At 42.9% G+C, this 18,513-nt stretch overlaps 1 protein-coding gene across 2 annotated transcripts in view; it reads right to left on the bottom strand.

Annotated features, from left to right (window-relative positions):
* The window catches only part of SEMA5A (semaphorin 5A), a 440,583-nt gene that overhangs the window by 115,675 nt on the left and 306,395 nt on the right, over positions 1–18,513 (bottom strand). For both annotated transcript variants that reach the window (XM_053657221.1, XM_053657222.1), the window contains 3 exons: positions 15,335–15,620; positions 10,554–10,689; positions 3,613–3,817 (listed from right to left, as the gene is read on the bottom strand). In XM_053657221.1, coding sequence (XP_053513196.1) covers positions 3,613–3,817; positions 10,554–10,689; positions 15,335–15,620 — 627 coding nt within the window. The remainder of the gene's footprint in view (positions 1–3,612; positions 3,818–10,553; positions 10,690–15,334; positions 15,621–18,513) is intronic.

Genomic DNA, 18,513 nt, shown 5'->3' with positions numbered 1-18,513 from the left:
CCTTTTCGGCTTCAGTATCAAAGAAGATAATTATGCAGTAGCCGAAGTCCATGATAGGCTCTTGGAAACGAGACTTGAAGTGAAACGACATAACAAAACCCATTTTACCTTAAAGTAACTGATTAAACAAGTGTTAAGTTCTTCTGGCATATTTCTGGTCACAGAAACATCACTAAACTTCTAAATAGAGACCCAAACATTTCTAATATTAAACATTCAAATAAATGTGAGCTATACATACATTAATGAAAAATTAATTAAAATAAATAAAATAATCCTTTTCTAACTTGCTGATTCTTGTTCAGGGTCACAGGTAGCTGAAGCCTGTCCCTGAAGCTCAGACTGCAGGAGGGACCCACCCTGCAAGACACACTTCCATCACAGGGCCACGCACACACACCCACACTCACTCCAACTGGGACAGCTGAGGAGAGCCAGTTCCCCTCACACCTAGGTCTTTGGGATGTGGGAGGAAACCACAGCATCTAGAGAAAACCCACGCGTACCTGGGTAGAATGTGCCAACTCCACACAGTCAGTGGCCCTGTCTAGGAATTATTGGGTTTTTTTTTCTCATCAACATCATACTGAAACAAACTTGAACCAAATGACATTATTCCAGGAGCTGCTCAGTACTTGGGGTGCTTTAACTTTACTGGTGTAAGATATAAAAGGCCACATAAACATCAGACTTTTGAATATTAAAAATTAAAATCTCTAATCTTTATAAACCCCTGGTGTAGCTCTTAGCAGATTTAGTTGAAACAGACTGGAATTTTCAGATTCTAAGTAATCCATTTATATATTTCAGTACATTGGAAATAAAGAAGAAATTTATATGCTGAATCATTAAAAATTAGATCCTTTAAAACTAAATTGCACCATCAATCAAAAGTTGCTATAGAAGAACTCCCCTTCCAAGGTACTAATCAGTGTCATCAGAGATAATGAGAAGAACCAGAACTTGGCTGAGACATGGCATTTGTAATGTATCGAGGTCCTGCAAATAGAATCACCACGCTAGTCTAAACGAATGTAAATGCCGCTAGTCTAAACGAATGTAAATGCCAGCTGCATATTTAGTCATCAGTAGATCTCTTGTAGTGTCTGCCCTGAGTCCCTGCGTGTGGTTTGGAGCAGGACTCTCTTTAGGATGCATGATCCATGCTGTTACCCTGAAGGGACCTTCACCCACTGCAAACACGTCTTCCCCTTGAAGTTAACAAGCACACTGACTAGTGAGACATGGAAACTGCAGAGATAGTCTATGCATGCAATCTTCCCCTATAGCCCAAACTGTGGCTTCAGTCAGCGACATCTTCATATATATACCATGATTCAATTTGAAAATAGGCAGTAGAATAATACAGCAAAAAATAAGGTTTATAAAACAAAAAAAGTAAGTCTCTGGCCCTGGCCAGTGTGGCTCAGTTGGTTGGGCATTGTCCCATGAATGGAAAGTGTCACTACTTCAATTCCCAGTTGGGGCACATGCGTAGGCTGCATGTTTGGTTCCCCAGGGCATGTGCTGAAGGCAACCAATTGTTTCTCTCTCTCACATCGATGTTTCTTGCCTTCTCTTTCTCTCTCTTCCCCTCTCCATAAAATCAAAAATAATTTTTTTTAATAAAAGTGAATCTCTGTAAGACATCTTTGCTGAATGGCACATGGTATGTTTTTACAGAATCACAACTACAAACCTGGAGGGAGGGTCAGACAACCTGGAAGAGCAAATCTACAGCAGTCTGAGCTAATTCCCTGGCTATACGGTGGTAGGAAGAGACAATTCCAAACAGACTTGGCAAGCAACTTCTTGAAGGTTGTCCTGTTTAAAACCCATGAATGTTGATGATAATTTCACCTCAGAGCTATAAAAAATTTTTTCTAAGTTGGCCTATTATGATTTGGTTTAGATTCTGTTCAAACACACCATTTATAATAAAAGTCCTCAGATACTGGGGTGGACAAGAATAGGTTTACAGTTGTTCATATGGAAAAAATGTATAATACAAGAATAAATAATAGTGCAAAACTAAACTCTATGTTTTGTGAATTCACAACTGTAAGCCTACTTTTGCTCACCCCTGTATTTCATTCCTGTGGGCATGTTTTAAATAGTGGTGGAGCAAACTGATCAGTGCTATAGACTAAATGTGTATGCCCCCCCAAAACTCATGTTTAAGCTCTCATCTTCAAAGCAATGCTGTTTGGAAAAAGGGCTTTTGAGAGGTAATTAGGCCATAAGGGTGGAGCCCTTAGGAACAGGATTAGTGCCCTTTCAAGAAGAAACATGAGAGAGATGATCTCTGTTGCCACCATGAGAGGATACAACAAGAAGATGGTTATCGATGAACCAGGAAGAGGGCTCTTACCAGGAAACCAATTGGCTGGCACCTTGATCTTGAACTTCCCACCTTTAGAACTGAGAGAAGTAGATTTTCTGCTGTTTTAGCCATGCAGTCTATGGTGTTTTGTTATGGCAGACTGAATGAAACATTTGCTGGGATAGTGCCATTGGAACTTATCAGAAGCTCCCAGTGGAAGCAAACACCGCCTTCTAATAGCCTTGGTTGTGGAATAGATCACAGTTCTCAGGCTGAGGCCTCAGGACGCTTTGCGCTGACTTGCCCAGGCCTGCTCGGGACCACCCCATCGCCCATTTTCCACCCTCTTTCCAGGTCTTGCCAAGGAACTCAGTGGCCTCCTACAATTCCATACTCTGTGGCATCAATTTGAACATTTATGAAGAAAAACCTTTGGAAATGCCCAGTCCATTAATTCCACAATCTATCATGTGCCAAGCATCTGGAGGGGCAACAGGGATAAAAATGGTGGAAAAAGAGACACGGTTCCTTCATACACTCTAGTGAGCAAGTCAGACACTGTCTTGGGATGGCAACTCTATGTTTTCTCTTAAAACCTAAGGCTACTATATCAGTCCTCTCCCAGACTGCACTGAACAGCTTCTGGAAGCCTCACTCATTGTACCTGTTTCCATCTAACTTTCCTCATGCTCCTTCCCCCTTCTCTCCAGTCCTCCCTGAGACTGATCTTCAGAGGCATGAGTGGTCCCCTTTAGGGACCTGATGGTCACTTCCCTGCCTTGACCTTATCTGATCACCTGGTAACACAGCTTACAGTGATCACTCCTGAATCTGACACCTGCAAGGCCAGCTCTTCCTTCTCAGTCAGCTCTCAGGTTAAATGTCACCCCCTGGGAGAAGCCACCCCCTGCTGGCCAACTATAGGAGCTTCCCTGGCTCTTGCCACCTATCACTGTCTTCACACCCACTGCTTAAAATTAAACTTGGTATCACCTTTTTCTTGTTGTCCTTGGTAGTTGGTTTGTTACCTGCTGTCCCCATGAGGGTAGAAACTTCTGGGATAATATTTCACTCAGCCATGTCCTCTAACAAATTTCTTTGTCTTACATTATCCAAATTAAAACTTGCCAAAAAATACTTATTTTATGGTAGGTTAAGGAGAAGTACTTAAGAAATCAGACATTGTTTTTCTAATTAATATTATGAGTAATAGGAGTGAAAGAAGAGAAATTTCAGATTTCTCAAAGAAGCACAGAGGATAAGGAAGGACAATAAGGGAGAGCTCCTACCTGTGGCCAAGTAGATGGTGTGGATGAGGGCATCCCTGCCCTGTACCAGGTCGACGGCCACGTGGGAAAAGCGGCTATTGTCCTCCATGAAGGAGGGCACTGGGGTCACTGGCTGCACCACCTCATGCATCAGTATGAACTTCTGGGCATCCTGCAGGTTCCGTTCTGTCAGGTTCACGTACATTCCCTGGTCCACCGTGCCACACTGCAAGGGAAAACAGGCCATTGCTGGAACCAGCCACCTGGGCACCCACTGACCCTAGCCACCCAGCTGGAGGCTGACTTGGAAACTGAATAACTAAACTGTGCAAACATGCCTGCTACTCCATGGTCCCCAAAGTCCCCACCCTAGTGTCTCTTCTCATTTTATAGTTGAATTTATATTTGAGGAGTCTCTCAACTTCATCATAAGTGGATGATCAGAAGTTAAAAAGAATAAATGAAGTGGAAGTCATTGCTAACTTTAATTTGAACAGCACATGCATAAAATTTCCGTATCGTCTGCTGAGTCACTTGGGAGCCCTCCAACTAAATGCATAGTCTTTTATCTGTCTGACAGTTCAAATACCCAAATTGAAAATGCAGCCATCAAATACATAATACAAATTTATTTGTTTTTTTAAATTGGAGCAGTGGGTCCATAAGCAAGACATGGATTCCATGGGGATAGAATTAGGTCATTTTAATATGAAAATGATATAACATTATTCTAATATCTTTCATATGGGCCATAAGAACACTGTGATGGCCTTATTGTTCTACTTTCATATTCAAAGCTGGACAAAAAAAAAGTTTGTTTAGAGTCTAGGAAGATGAGAAATAACATGGTGAATTTGAAAAAAAAAACCTAGGGGAATAGAGATAAAAGAAGTAAGGGAGGGTGATGAGGAGAGAGAAAAGTGTGAAGGAGGACAGAAAAGGAAGAAAGGGAGGGGAAAAAAAGAAGAAAAGAGATGTTCAGATTGAGGAATTATATGAAGATGACTCTGGGACATACCAGGGAAAAATCAGCTTAGAAATTGCTGACAGTTAAATTCAGAGCTGTGTTGCGAAGAGGCCGGGAGGTATCATCTGCGATGAATTTTGGCAAGAATGAGATAGAAAGGTGGGTAGAAAAGAAAGCAAAGCTTTTCTGGGACAGAGCATAGAATCAGAAAATTACCACCGGCCTTTCTCATTCCTCTCATAAACTTTAAATCCTGGTACCAGTAAAGGCCGATCCTCGGCAGAACTCCAAGTCAGTCAGTCAGATGGACACATACCATCTGAAACTTCCATTTATAACATGCCATTTCTAATACTTGGGTTTATAACAGGTTAGAGGTGCAAAGTGTAAGATGGAAACTGCTTCATTTAAAACAGATGTTATTTTTGCAGCACTGGATAAAAAACCCTACGCGCCATAAAATGATAGGCTGGTTGTAGCATTAGAGAATCTTAGAATGGAATACATTATGAGCACGGCCAAATGTTTTATTTAAAGTCACATCCTTGCAGGGGCACCTTGGGTGCCAGGCAACGAGACCACATGCAGTCAGGTGAAGGACTCAGCTTGGCTAACAGGAGCCATGTGGTCTCAGGTGAGGCATTGCTTCTCAGCTTCTATATCTGCCTGTGAAGTGACTAGGAAAACTGCTCACTTCCCAGAGCTCTGTGAGACCCACTGAGATAACCAGCAGAGAGCATTTGTAAATTAATTACAAGTGCTTGTAAATGCCAAGGCACGAGACAGCGTGCCTGGCACAGTAAATAAATGGTCAATGCACTCATCTGGTAGCAGAACAGCAATTCTATGGTTCATTGAGCTGCAGTGGCCAGAGGGAAATGAATGAATAAGTAAAGAAAGGAATCAATGGGTGAATACACCAGCAGTTGCTATTCAGCCAGGGGGGCTGTGCTAGGCGATTTTACATAATTATCGCCTGTAGTCTTAACACTTGGGGGACAGGAACATTCCTGTTAACCAATGTGGTACGAAATGAAAGACAGCTCTACTGGACTTGGTCTGAAGTCCATGCAGATGAGTTCTAGTCCTGAGAATGACTTTATGTCTGAGTTTGCTCCTCCTTAAATCAATGGCAGCAGTTAAGGTACAGATAGCAATTAGTTATCTGCCTTCTGGGTGAACTTTTGCACACAAGTTTTTGTTTTGCATGCGCAGTGATTTTTAAAACTTGGCAGCATAGAAATTGGAGGTGCACAGCAGGAACAATGACCACCCCCTGCTGTTTTATTCCTGGGGTCTCATTTAAGTCATAGACTTTAATATTGTCATTTATAGTAAGAAAAATAAATTTAGTCTTCTTCCTATTTCTGGCACAAGCTCCTAAAACCCTAGGAATTTCCCAAGTGGTGACTGGGGTAAATATGTCTTTTGTTATGTTGATGAGATGGCTTTAGGACAGCATTGTAGGATGTGGTCTGGTTGCCAGAGGAAAAGACCCTGTGATTAGAAGGCTGGAACTTTCGGTCCCACAATCCTCTTGGGAGGGAAGAACTGCTGGGGATTGACTTCAATCACCAATGCCAAAGATTTATCAATTAAACTTACGTAACAACACCTCCATAAAATCCCCCAAAGCCCAGGTTCAAAAGCTTTGGGGTTGTTGAGTGAGTGGAAGTGCTGGGAGAGGGATGTGTTTGGGGAGGGCAGGGCAGCCCTACAGCCTCTCCCCACACCCCACCCTGTGCATCTTTTCACCTGACTGTTCCTGAGTTACGTCCTTTTATAATCAGCTGGCAATCTAGTAAAATGTCTGAGCTCTGTGAGCCAGGCTAACAAATGAACAGAAAGCAAGGAGAAAGTTGTTGAAGCCTCCTGTCTACGGAGTATTGGTCAGAAGCAAGGATGACAACCTGGACCTGAGAATGGCATCCAAAGTGGAGATGGAAGGGTTTACCTGTGAGAACTGCTGCTATTTCTGAGTACATAGTGTCAGAATTGAGTTGAATTGCAGGACACCCAGAAGGTGTTGGAGAATTGCCTGGAGGCATGAGAAAAACTCCCACACACTGGAGCTGAGTGACAAAATCATTATTCAAGAACTGGTTTTAAACTACATTCTACAATGTCTTGGTTTCTTTTTGCAGCCTATAATGAATATCTCACCCAAGGAGTCTTTTCCAATTATTTTGAAGGCTATTTAAATTTATAGCACATATTTATTGGATCATAAGTAACCCACAAGTTCTCCAATGAGCTGCAAATTCTTTAGTTGTGCCTTATAAACTGGGCTCCTCCAGTGTCTGTGTGACCCCCTGGGACTCTGTGCAAATGGAAAACAATAAAAATAACAAGAACACAGTTACCATCCTCATATGACTTATAACCCACAATGGTTGTCTTGCTAACACCTCTGTAAGTACTATGGTTAATAATTCTACTAATTTTTAAATACGATACTTGCATTTTAATTTATTTGTTCCAAGAGCAACAGAGCCATCCTCATCCTAACTTATAGGTACTGGGTGGGTGAGTCTCCAATCACCTAAGCTCACGATAACCTTCCTCCTGTCTTGCTGTAAACATGCCTTGTGTATCAGAAGACCCTGTTGACATGGCCAAGTCCCTTAATGGAGTCCTTCAACATCGGCCTTTTCATCTGCTTGGCTGCCATTGAGTTGAGGGTGTATTGTCCATGTCAGCACCATCATTTCTGATAGGCTACAATCAAAACTGCACAGAAAATTCCAGAGTCTGTACAACCACAGCTGTGCCACTGGGTCCGAATGATGTTTTCTGTCAGTGAGCGGGTCTGGGTGACTTTGGGGACCACGGCCTCAAAGAGGATGCAGCTCTACAGCCTCACCTACAGCGGTTTCTAGATGCAACTGGCGAATAGTTTTCGTTGTTCCATTGTCATTTTCAGTTGAAATTTCTGAATTAAATCTTGAAATATTATGCACTGTCCTCTTACCTAGCCTTCTTTCTGAACTTGAATCATGTTTCCACTCCTCTAATTAATAGCTACTTCTAGTATATAAATGCTGCATAAAACTCCAAATGTTGGTAGGCAAAAAAGAATGTTTAAAAACTGGCCAATTCTCACTGTTGCCTGTTGCAAACATAAGGTCCTATACACATGACTAGTAGAGGGACCCTTAGTTGAAAACCTAGTCCACTCCATGTCAGCTCAGATGTCCCAGGAAAGGCAGTGAGGAAGCCTAAGCTAGCGTGATTTCAAACACAGTAAACCAAAAGAAAACACCTGGAACTTATTTGTACTAGGAGTTGTAAAAGAACCACCATAAGGCACAACTTTAGTTTCCTGCAGATCTTAAATTCCACCCAAAGAAGAAAGCTCAGCTAACCAAGCTTCCTGCCTGAAGTGAAAGCCATGTGTCCACAAGCTTCATTTATTATACCGTAGATTGGACCTACTCCCGTCTCACAAACGTGAGCAAGCCCTTCGGTGTGACTATAAACCCAGTGGCACTGTAAACCCAGATGCCTGTGGCCTTAGGAAATTAGCAGATTTGCTGTGGGCTATAAATATATTCAGATAAAGGAGCTAACTTTACCCACTGTTTGGAGGCGGTAAGACATCACAAAGTCTGTAAGTCACTTCTTTGTGAAGACTTTTGCAACAGTAGCATCAAGAATGAAAAGTACACCATAAACACAGTGAGCATCCTTGTTAAGAATTTTTAACCTGCAGGATTTTGCAATGGACTTTTGCAAAGGGAATGGTATGTTTTACCTTCAGGGTTTTACCAAGGGCCTTCATCTGGACATGGGTGGGATTTAGATACAGAGACTCAACAAAAAGGCCAAGTGTCAGTGTTTAGTTAATAGTTACATAAGCCAAACACATCATCAGGAAAATTGGCTAATGCCTGTTCTGTCCCCACTAAACTGTTGGCTCACCTGACCCACAATAAGGACTTTCTGTCCGGTACTGAACTTTCTCGTCCGCAAGCCTGGGGTGGGAAATGTGAATCTGATCCCTCAATTTCCTGACTTACCAAGTGTGGATACAGAGCCCACCTTACAGAGTTGGGAGGAGAAAGGCAAAGTTTATAAAGCATTCACAACATGTGGCACCCAAGAGGCACCCAAATAAGTGGTCCCTGAGAGTCATCTTCCCCAGGTACATTACAGAATAAAGAATGCATGTTGACTGATGTTATCAAAATGTGCTCCTAAGGTATAGATGCCGGTGCATGTGTTTCTCTCCTTCCTCATTTCATGGATGGAAATATGAGATGGAAGATGCTACGTGATTTGTCCAAGTAAAGCAGGAAATGGTGAAAAGGACGTGTAAGCCACCCTTCTTATTCTCAATCCCTTTCTTTTTGAAAAGTTTCAGAAAGCGTTTCAAAGCAATTAGAAGTGAACAGTTCCCTTCTTTCTACCCCTTTCCATCACCCACAAATATGAACAATGGTGTGAGGATTGACAGTGGAAAGGCAAGGCAGGGGGGAGGGGGACAAAGGGGGAAAAAGTGAGACAATAGTAATAGCATAAACAATTAAAAAATTTCGAGAGAATTGAACAGTCCCTGTTGAAGTCCAAGTAAAGCGTAAAACTTTCCCATATCCCCAGTTTTCTCAAAGCCAAAGGTTGTATGTGTTGAGTTGATAAACCAACCAGAATTCTGAGGCCTGGATATGGGCCCAGGTCGGCCCTGATTCAGTCCGGTAACTAACGGTCCTTTAGTGGGAAGGGGCCAGAGCGTTGCATCTGGAGACCTGCACTGGGCATCTGAGAGACTGAGATCCCGGCTCAGTCACTCATCCCCAGTGTCCGTGGCAGGACCCCCTGCCCTGGAAATGTTGCTGGGGATCAGAGCACTGCTGCCAGCAGGTGACATAACACAGCACAGTTCTGAGCCCAGGAAATGGGTGGCACTAAACACACACCCACGAGGATGAGGATGTGCCTGTGATGGTCTTTGTCAGAAGAGTGGCCCTCAAAGGAAGCCTGCTGCTGTGAACTGAATGTGTCTCCTGCACATTCTTATGCTGAAGCCATAACCCTTGGTGTGGCCGTATTTGAAAATGGAGCCTGTGAGGAGGCAATTCAGGTTAACTGAGGTCATAAAGGTGGGTGGGGCCCTAATCCCTCAAGGTTCAGTGTGTATCCAGGCACAAGTCAGTGTCTCTCCAGGTGCAACAAGGAAAGGCCACGTGGGGACACAGCTGGAAGGAGGCTGCCTACAGGCTGGGGAGACTGATCTCACCAGAAACAGAATCGGCTAGAACCTAGATCATAGACTCCAGCCTCCAAATGGTGAGAAAATCAATTTCTTTGGTTGGAGCTGTCTAGCCTGTGGCATTCTGTGATGGCAGGCCAGCAAACTCATATGCTTGCTGACCAACCAACCAAGAGTAAATCGCTTCATCTCTGTGGGTCTCAGCTTCCGCTGCATGTTGGGAGACGGGAATAAATGACATACAGGGCCTCTCATTGGTGGGACAGCCTATCATTTTGAGATTTATGAATGAGTGGCCTGCAACTGTTCTCCTTTCTGCACAGCTGCTCCATGCCACCCCATTTACCTCAGAAGGAAATCTCACCACATTCGCCAATTAGCACTCTAATGCTGTTTTTGCATTTCTGCCATGGTGCTGGGAGCCCATTCACCAGAGCATCATTCATTAGGGATCAGAGCTTCTGAGGATAGAGTCCACCATCGTTAGCGCTAACTGGAGCGTGGTTTCTCAACCTGCTACCTTACGCTGGCCTTTTCCAGTTCAGCCTCAGGCACCACAGCTGACAAAAGTCTCTTTTTGGTCCTGGCCCCTCAGTTGACAAAGGGCTCAATCTATATCCACATGAGCCAAGCCCAGTGTGAGACTGTGCCGGAGGGGTCTGGGAAGCCCACAGATGCCTGTGCAGACATTTGAGGTTTAAATAGTCCCAGCCTGTCTCCCAGAAAGTATCAGCATGCTTTAGAGGGGGGTGACCAGGTTAGTGCCCTAAAGCCCCAAGACATTACCTGGAAGTTGGGATTGGGGTTGGGATACGGCAGCCAGGCAGAGCGTGAGTTCTCCTGGTACTTGAAGGGCCCGTTAAAAGCCTGCGAGATGGCGCTCAGGTTGAAGACGCACACAGCCGAAGCAGCGATGCTGTTCCTGGGGGCCGAGGAAGAGAAAGGAAAAGGAAGGTCAGGAAGTCCCACAGTCACTAGTCTCTCCCCGCAGTGGGAGAGACTGCAATGGGACGCTGCCTGGTGGGAGCACCTTCTAGAGAACCTCAAGACCCCAGCCTCATGAACACCCCAAGGGAGAGATGGGAGCCATGAGCACTGCCCCCCTGTGATGTCTCTGTGGAAGAACAAATGCTTCAGCACAGAAACAAGGCTGCTTAGCAGTTATGACACTCGTAATCCTGCTGGATGGGATTAATTCACTCAGCTACAAGCAGACTGACAAAGGATTTTGAAGAGCCCTGTGTTCTGCCTTTTAAGTTCTGGAGGAAACAGCCTTTCTCCGCCAGTGGCTGGCACCTCCCATCTGTCGACATGCCCCCCCCCCCCACATATCTGGTTACTTCAGCAGGCACTGGGACAAGCGGCTGCTTTTTTATAATCCCCAAATATTTGTGTTGATTTGTAAACCTTTAAAAAATAATCAACAAAAAGCATTTTGTACAAAGTGCCTGTCAGACACCCTTCATATATCCATTTGATAATTTAAAAGGGTGAATGGGAAAAATTGGAGAACAGTCTGGCATCGTGAAGTGGTGATTTAGAATTCAAGCTCTGCAGATATGCGGGGGTGCAGGGCCCTGAGAAGCTCGGTGACCTTCCACAAAGTGCAGAGACAGCAAGACATATTTTGGTTAAATAAATCTGCATTTGGATCTTAGCTTTGGCTTTAAATTTTCTTGTTAATAGTCTTAGCCAGTATAAGTTGATTTATCATTCTCCCATAGCCTGAATCAAAGGATAGTTCACAGGAACTCAAAAACAGAAATATCTGCCTTACACTCAATTTATTTTGACAAACAGACTTGTTGTTAGACGCCGTTCTAGAGGCTGTACACATTTCAATTCACTTCATCGTCCTGAAGTAAGGGGCAATCACTGATAAGTAAAATGGGCCATAGCTAGGTCAACACGTCTGTACAAAGTCACCCAGCTACTACATGAGGGGATTGGACTTGAACTCCTGGCAGTCCTGCTCCAAAGACCAGGACTTTGAACTCTTCGTAAGTGTCCTGTGTGGAAGGCATTAAAACCACCCCATGGGAATGTAGGAGCCTTGAGGGCAGGGGCACGTGCTTCTTCTGGAAGCTCCAGAAGAGAGGGGAGAGTGGCAGGAAGCAGGCCTATCTCTATTGCGGGGGAATAAAGTGATAGATGCTAAAATTGAACCTATACATTTGGTGGTTTTTATTCCGTCTTATTTTTCCCCTGGAAAAAAGAACATATTAAGTCAAAGAATGCAAGAAAGAATTACCCTCTGAATGTGTGACTGGATCTTAGGAAGAACAAAAACATGACGATGTTGGAACAAGAACAGCAGCTGGCACAGCAGGGTGTCTACCAGGGACCGGGTGAGGCCACCTTTGATTGAGGAGGAGTGTTAATAATGGTAATATAATAAGTCCTCCGGAGCACTCTGCTAAGCACTTCATAAGGGCTACCTCATTTCTCACAGGGACCCTACGGATGCTGAGACCAGCCTGCGTGTACAGACAAAGAGATGGAGGCACAGGGAGGTCACTTAATGCCAGTCACTGGCTGAGGGAAGCAGAAGTTGTACTTGCTTTGCATGGGGCCCCAGAGTTCCTGTGCATGACTCCATTGCTGTGTTCCCTACCCTTCCTGCTGGCACCCCATTTCTCAGATGGCTGCATCTAGTCACTCAGAATAGGGCTGGGCACACATCTGGGGTCAGCCCAAAGTCCCTCTGGGTGCCCCAGTGGCAGCCAGTCTAGACATCTGTGACAGTTGCTGGGGTCACTTCTTTTTCAACCTTCTTGGGGAGCAGAGCACCCCTGGAGCAGGGCACACACACACGCACACACACACCCTCCTACTTCCCTTATGCTCTTGTACTTTCAGTGAGGTGAGGGTGGGGGAGCAAGGGCACAAATGTCTCCACTGTGGTCCTTCCTCCCCATTTCTCTGGGATAAGCCTGCCTTCCAAAATTATATACCCACCTTTGTCTCATCATTCCTGCAGACGGCAGGGGTCAGTCCAGTTCTAGACTATTGTGACCTTGTGGATGAGCCTCCTTGAAGCTGGGATCACGACTCATAAGCCCATATGGAGAAGAGACCATCAACCTGGCCTCCCTCAGGAATCACACGGACATGCTGGGGCCTTCATTTAATGCTAAGTTTTATTCCTTCACTTGTTCAGAGCCCAGGTGAGTAAAAGTGGAGAGAGATGAGCCCCACAATAGAGGAACATAATTATGTTTATAAGGAACATAAAGTTTGCTTCCTTAGACCACGGAAAGCCACAGAGAGAAAAGTAGACATGTTCCTCCCTTCAACGCCTAAGGAGAGAAAAGATAGCACAACCTTCATGGTTCCCCGCCCCTACTCCTACCATTCACTATTTGTAAGCCACCATTTTTAGAAATCCCAGAAAACAAAAGCAAAACCTTCGGAAACTCCATTGCAATAATATGCCATGTCCTGCAGCCCAACTCATGCCCACGGGATTGAGGAAACCACAGTCAACAGAACAAAGGGAGTTAGAATAGTGACCTGTCTCCCAACTCCCCAGTGTTCAGAGACCTTGACATGAAGAATCTAACTAAAAGTATACTATGAGCAAAAGCGCCAGAAAGCTTAGTCCCAGCATTTGCTAAGCATGTAATCCAGAATTAGGAAATAACTAGCTACCTCTGAACATCATTTGTTTCAGTTTACAACAGAACTTGTCCAGAATATGGCCATCAGTTGAGAGGGTGAGATCAAGGCTGACAGGTGAGGGTGAGAAAAAGTTGGACACACTGTAGGATGAGAGATGGACATACTGAAAGTTGTGCTGAAGACCTAGTGAAAGTGAGTATTCAATAGAGAAAGGAAAGATCTAGAAATTCTGCCTCTGCTAGTACAGATGCTATATACTGGGTGATTTCCAACATGATGGGTGTTCACAACAACAAAACAAATTATCTGGAATGGTCTGAAACTAATTTTTGAAACTATCTAAACTGACCACGTACCATCTGGGGATGGACTGGGCACAGAACTTACATAACTTCTTAAATTGTTCATTTTAGCTCAGAGCCAGGGGAATGAACAGCTAACTAAGCCAAATTCCCACTGTGGCTAAAACTGATGTCAACCGAACAACTGAACATCCATCTTGTGCAGTCTACGCTATTTCTTAAAAAAGGTTCTGGAAAGCAAATCAACTTCAGAAACTATAAATTGATTTTTTAAAAGAAACTTATCACAGAGGGAAAATAACCTCTGGCTTGAAAACCAGATTTACAATAAAGATGGTCATGGTGGAGCGGGGGTGGCTGGGAAACCATCCATTTTTGTCTGATTTTCTATCTTCATGTCAGAAAGAAGACTTTTCATGGAGCAAAGGTTATTATCAAGTGAATGTTAACACTTCAGCTCAGCAGTGGAAAGATCAGAAGAGAAAGATCAACAGGGAAGTAAGACACAGATAAAGTGACTGGAAATGCAATCCATGGGCAGGCTTTGGAGGCGAGGTGGAAGAAATGAGAAAGTAAAAAGACCCAGAAGCCCAGCAGCCACCACCCAGAACCAAGGGGTTTCTTGGGAAGCAGCAGGGCCGCCCCCAACTTTAAAACCAGGAAAACCCTGGACAAACCCCGATGCTTGGCCATCCAACCCCATTTATCAGCTATTTCAACCCATCCTGAATCACATCCTTTATTTTGCATACAATTATTGGGCTTTTGTCCAAACTGTCAGGTTAACAATTTAACGATTTCAAAGATGATCCAAACCAGAACCCGTGCTGCAGAATCATCATCATCACTGGCAATGCTGAGAAAAGTGGAGGCTAGTGGCAATGTGACGTGTGATTCCTGGGGCTGGGATGATCTTGTTGACTCTTACACAGCTTATCAGCTAAAAATGGAAAATGAGTGTGGGGTCATGCTACAGTCCGTCAGATTAGACCGAATGGATGAGCTTCATGCACTTTACCTAATACGAATACTGTCAGTTATGAAGCTAAGAGCATCTGCCCACGAAAGGAAAAAATGCTATTCTCTTTTCAAAAATATTTTAAAACCATAACCGTCATTTTAGAAATACCTGCCTACAACAGCCATCTTCTAGAACAAGGCTTAAAAATGCCACTCTGGGAAAGTGAGAATGTGCATTTCCTATGTAAGCAGCGGTTTAGTCAAGAGTTGCATTATCTCAAAGATTAGACTTTCCAGACAATAGTGCTTTTATTATGCGCAGATGCACAACTTGCATACCGAGAGCAAAGCACGCCTAACACATACCAGCATTTCAGAAAGCACTGAGAACACCCTGGCAAAGCAGGAAGGAACATTTCATGGTAGAACAATTTGAAGCTACTATTCCAATAAGGATAGACCAAACCTTCTGACTAATTTTATTTTCCTAATACCAGTCTCAGAAATCACAGATCTAGGCATAACATTTAATTCACACTCAAAAAAAATTTTTTTGGCTGTTAGCCCAGTAAAATAAGAAAGATTCCTTTTTAAAGCTACTTTTAAACCACAACGGTCAAAAAACAGTAGACTCATTCAGAATGAGTAGAAGGGCAAGAAAAGCAATTATCTGCAGTTACGTACACGTTGGTGGTAAAGATGCCGTAGATCAAGTCCAGCTCAGGCAGGAAGAAAGTGCTCTGCAGTTCATTGTAGTAGAAGGGGACCTCGCCGGGGCGGGAGCAGTTCAGGCGGGCCTTCATGAACGTGGTCCAGGTGTCCTCCAGCAGGAACCGCCCCCCAATGTCGTTCTTGCAGACCCGGGCAGCTCTGGAGAACACGGTCTTCCCACAGTCATGCTCCACAGCATTTTCTCGGAAAAAGAAGTAGGTGAAATTCCCAATGTCGTAAGATGACACAAAGTTTGGCTCTGGAAACAACAGGAAAGAAGAAAAGTCTTAACATCCACGTGCTAGTTCTTTATGTCTTGCCTGTTCGTTATTTCCTCGAAGGAGACTTGGTTCTGTGTAGGCATCTTACAGGAGGAATGGGAGGCCCTACGAGCATCTTAAGGGCAGTTCTCATCACACAAGTTCTCAGTGACCAGAAATCACCACAATAATTTCACAGGGGAGCATCCTAAGTTAGTTCAGGGACAAAGAAACATGCCATTAATACCATAAAAAATGGACAGCAAAGATATGCTATCTACTTTAGAGCAATTCCTATTACTTTATATATAATACAAGATTATATAATCTTACATAACCTTCAGAGAGACAAAATAAGATTAAAAAGATAAAATGTGATTCAGAATACAGGGTAGGGCAAAGTAGGTTTATATTTGTGTTCATGCAAAACAAAGTTTATACTTATATTATTATTTATTAGTTATTGTATATGTTTCATACAAACAACTGTACACCTACTTTTCCCCCATCCTATACACAAGTCTAGTATCATGTTTGTGTAATAAGACGACAAAATCCTTTGATTTTGCTCATATACACATGTTGGCTGATATAATTTAGGTGCTTTTGATAAGGACTATAAAAATGTTTTTCATTTGTGAAAACTGAAATAAAAACTGAAATGTAAGGTTAGGGTCCTGAATGAGCCTTAGCAATTACTCCCATTACTATGGTAACCACATAACTGTGAGGATTAACCCCTATTTTTTTTTCTGGGTTGCCAGAGAATCCATTTAGAGAGAAGCATTATATTGAAGCAGAATTATTGACCCACGCCATTTTGATCTCATAATTAGCTTAAAAAGAGAGATTTAAAATGACAAAAATATGATAGAACCTTTACTTAATCATCAAGCTCACGAGGAACTTAGGAATTACATAGATTGTCCACTGAATTCTATATACAGTATTGAAAGTATTATCTTTATAACTCTCTATTTAAGCCCATCCATAACGCAGATGATATCCTTTCAGACACAGACATGCACTAATAATCATCTTTAAAAACTCTAATAAACAGGTTTGATTGTTATTCTTTTCTCTATTGCTAAGAATTTTCCATTTAATCAGCAAGTGTTTGACTTTTATGGTGCCATTAGAATAACAGAGCAATAACTTTGGGTTTCGAAATTAATGGAAAATACACACTACTATTCATAAGAACACATTTCAGAGATAATTAGTTTTGGGGGACAATTCAGTGGGCCTTGTACTTCACCAGATTCAATCAGAGTGCACCAGTAGACATCGTCAGGACAACTAAAACTACCGTATTTTACTGTGTATAATGCATACTCATGTTTTTGTGTGCATTATACATGGGATTATGATAACCATTATTATACCCCTGTATAATGCACAGCCTTATTATTCCCTCAAATATTTGGGCAAAAACGTTGGCATTATACACGGCAAAATACAGGCTGGTTGGCTACAACACGACCCATAATGTTAAGAGTATGACACACAACAGGCTCACCAAAGGTCCGAACTGTATCCACTGATTCAGAGGCTGGCGTGAAGGTGGCAGGGAGCACTCTACTGTTCCGTCCAGAAAGGCGGTGCTAGTTTTCCACTCAATGCCCTCACAAAATACTTCAATTGAACTCAACTTTACGGTCTAAAAATGTAACAAATATTCTAAAGTGTACACGCAATGTGATTTTGTTTCAGTCCATTATACTGTTCTTAAGTCATTAGAGAATATTAAGTAATACAAAGAGAATTTGATAGGAAATGATTTTAATTTTAAACTGCTAAACATACTAATAGACCACTGTTTGTTTCAACCTGAAGTGGATACTTAAAAAAACAAACAACAACAACGAAAAAAACCCACAACCCCAGAATGCATTAAAATGCATGAGATGGAGTTAAATACATTCACCGTTATAGCATGCTGTTAGATCCTGGAGGCTACATATCTCTGACTTGTGTTTTTTTGGAAAATAAAGCAAAATACTGAGAGAATTTTGAATCTGTGTTCACAATTACTCTCCAAAAGAGAATTATTTCTAAAGCAAACCCCAAAAGCCAAGATATGGAGCAATGACAAATTATGTTTGGTGTATAAAAAAATAGACACCTATATGTCTAATTCTAAATAGAGGCTAAATCATTTCAGAATAGATCCTGCACCCAGGTTCCTACATCTAGGCCACAATTAGATCATTATACTGAAAAGAAAGAAAAGAACACCATCGTCACCAATAACAACAACAACAAACCTTATCTTAAAAAAGAGAACACAAAGAACGAAGGCCCAGGACTGGATGGGTCCAGCCCAGGACTACATTTTCCAGCACATATCGATGAGGTGTGAGCAGAGGAGACCGCAAGTCTTATCAAATACCCTCCCAACGGACCACTTCTGCTACCAAGCTGGGGACAGAGAGCATGGAAACCACATAGCAGATATCTCTGGTATGTAGGGAGGCTCAAGCAGGAAAATGAGAAGCGGCAAAGGTAGGAAGATCAGTCATGGTTTTCCCAGGTCGAGGTGGGTCTATAGTTTAAGAATATCTGTAGCCAGCCAATGCTGCTGTGCTGGACTCTGAGCGCAGTGCTTCACATTCATATGCTAATTAAATTCACAGGAATCATAGAGGTAGATGTGGGTCATTCTTCCTGTGTCATAGACAAGACACTAAAGCAGAGAGGTCTAATCATCTGTCCAAGTTCACACTACTGGCCGTGTGGGGCAAAGCCCCTGAATCCAGATAGTCTGACCATATGGCCTTTACACTTATCTCTACACTACACTGAAAAACGTAATGGACAGCACCAGAACAATCGATTATGTTAAGGATATTCAAGAAAAGGAGGGGAATCTTGAAAAATGCTTTAGAAACC

This window comes from Artibeus jamaicensis, unplaced genomic scaffold, assembly GCF_021234435.1.
Source record: "Artibeus jamaicensis isolate MK-2021 breed Jamaican fruit bat unplaced genomic scaffold, CSHL_Jam_final scaffold_369, whole genome shotgun sequence".
Taxonomy (NCBI): Eukaryota; Metazoa; Chordata; class Mammalia; order Chiroptera; family Phyllostomidae; genus Artibeus; species Artibeus jamaicensis.
The sequence above is the reverse complement of the archived record's forward strand: the minus strand, read 5'-3'. Positions and strand labels throughout refer to the sequence as shown.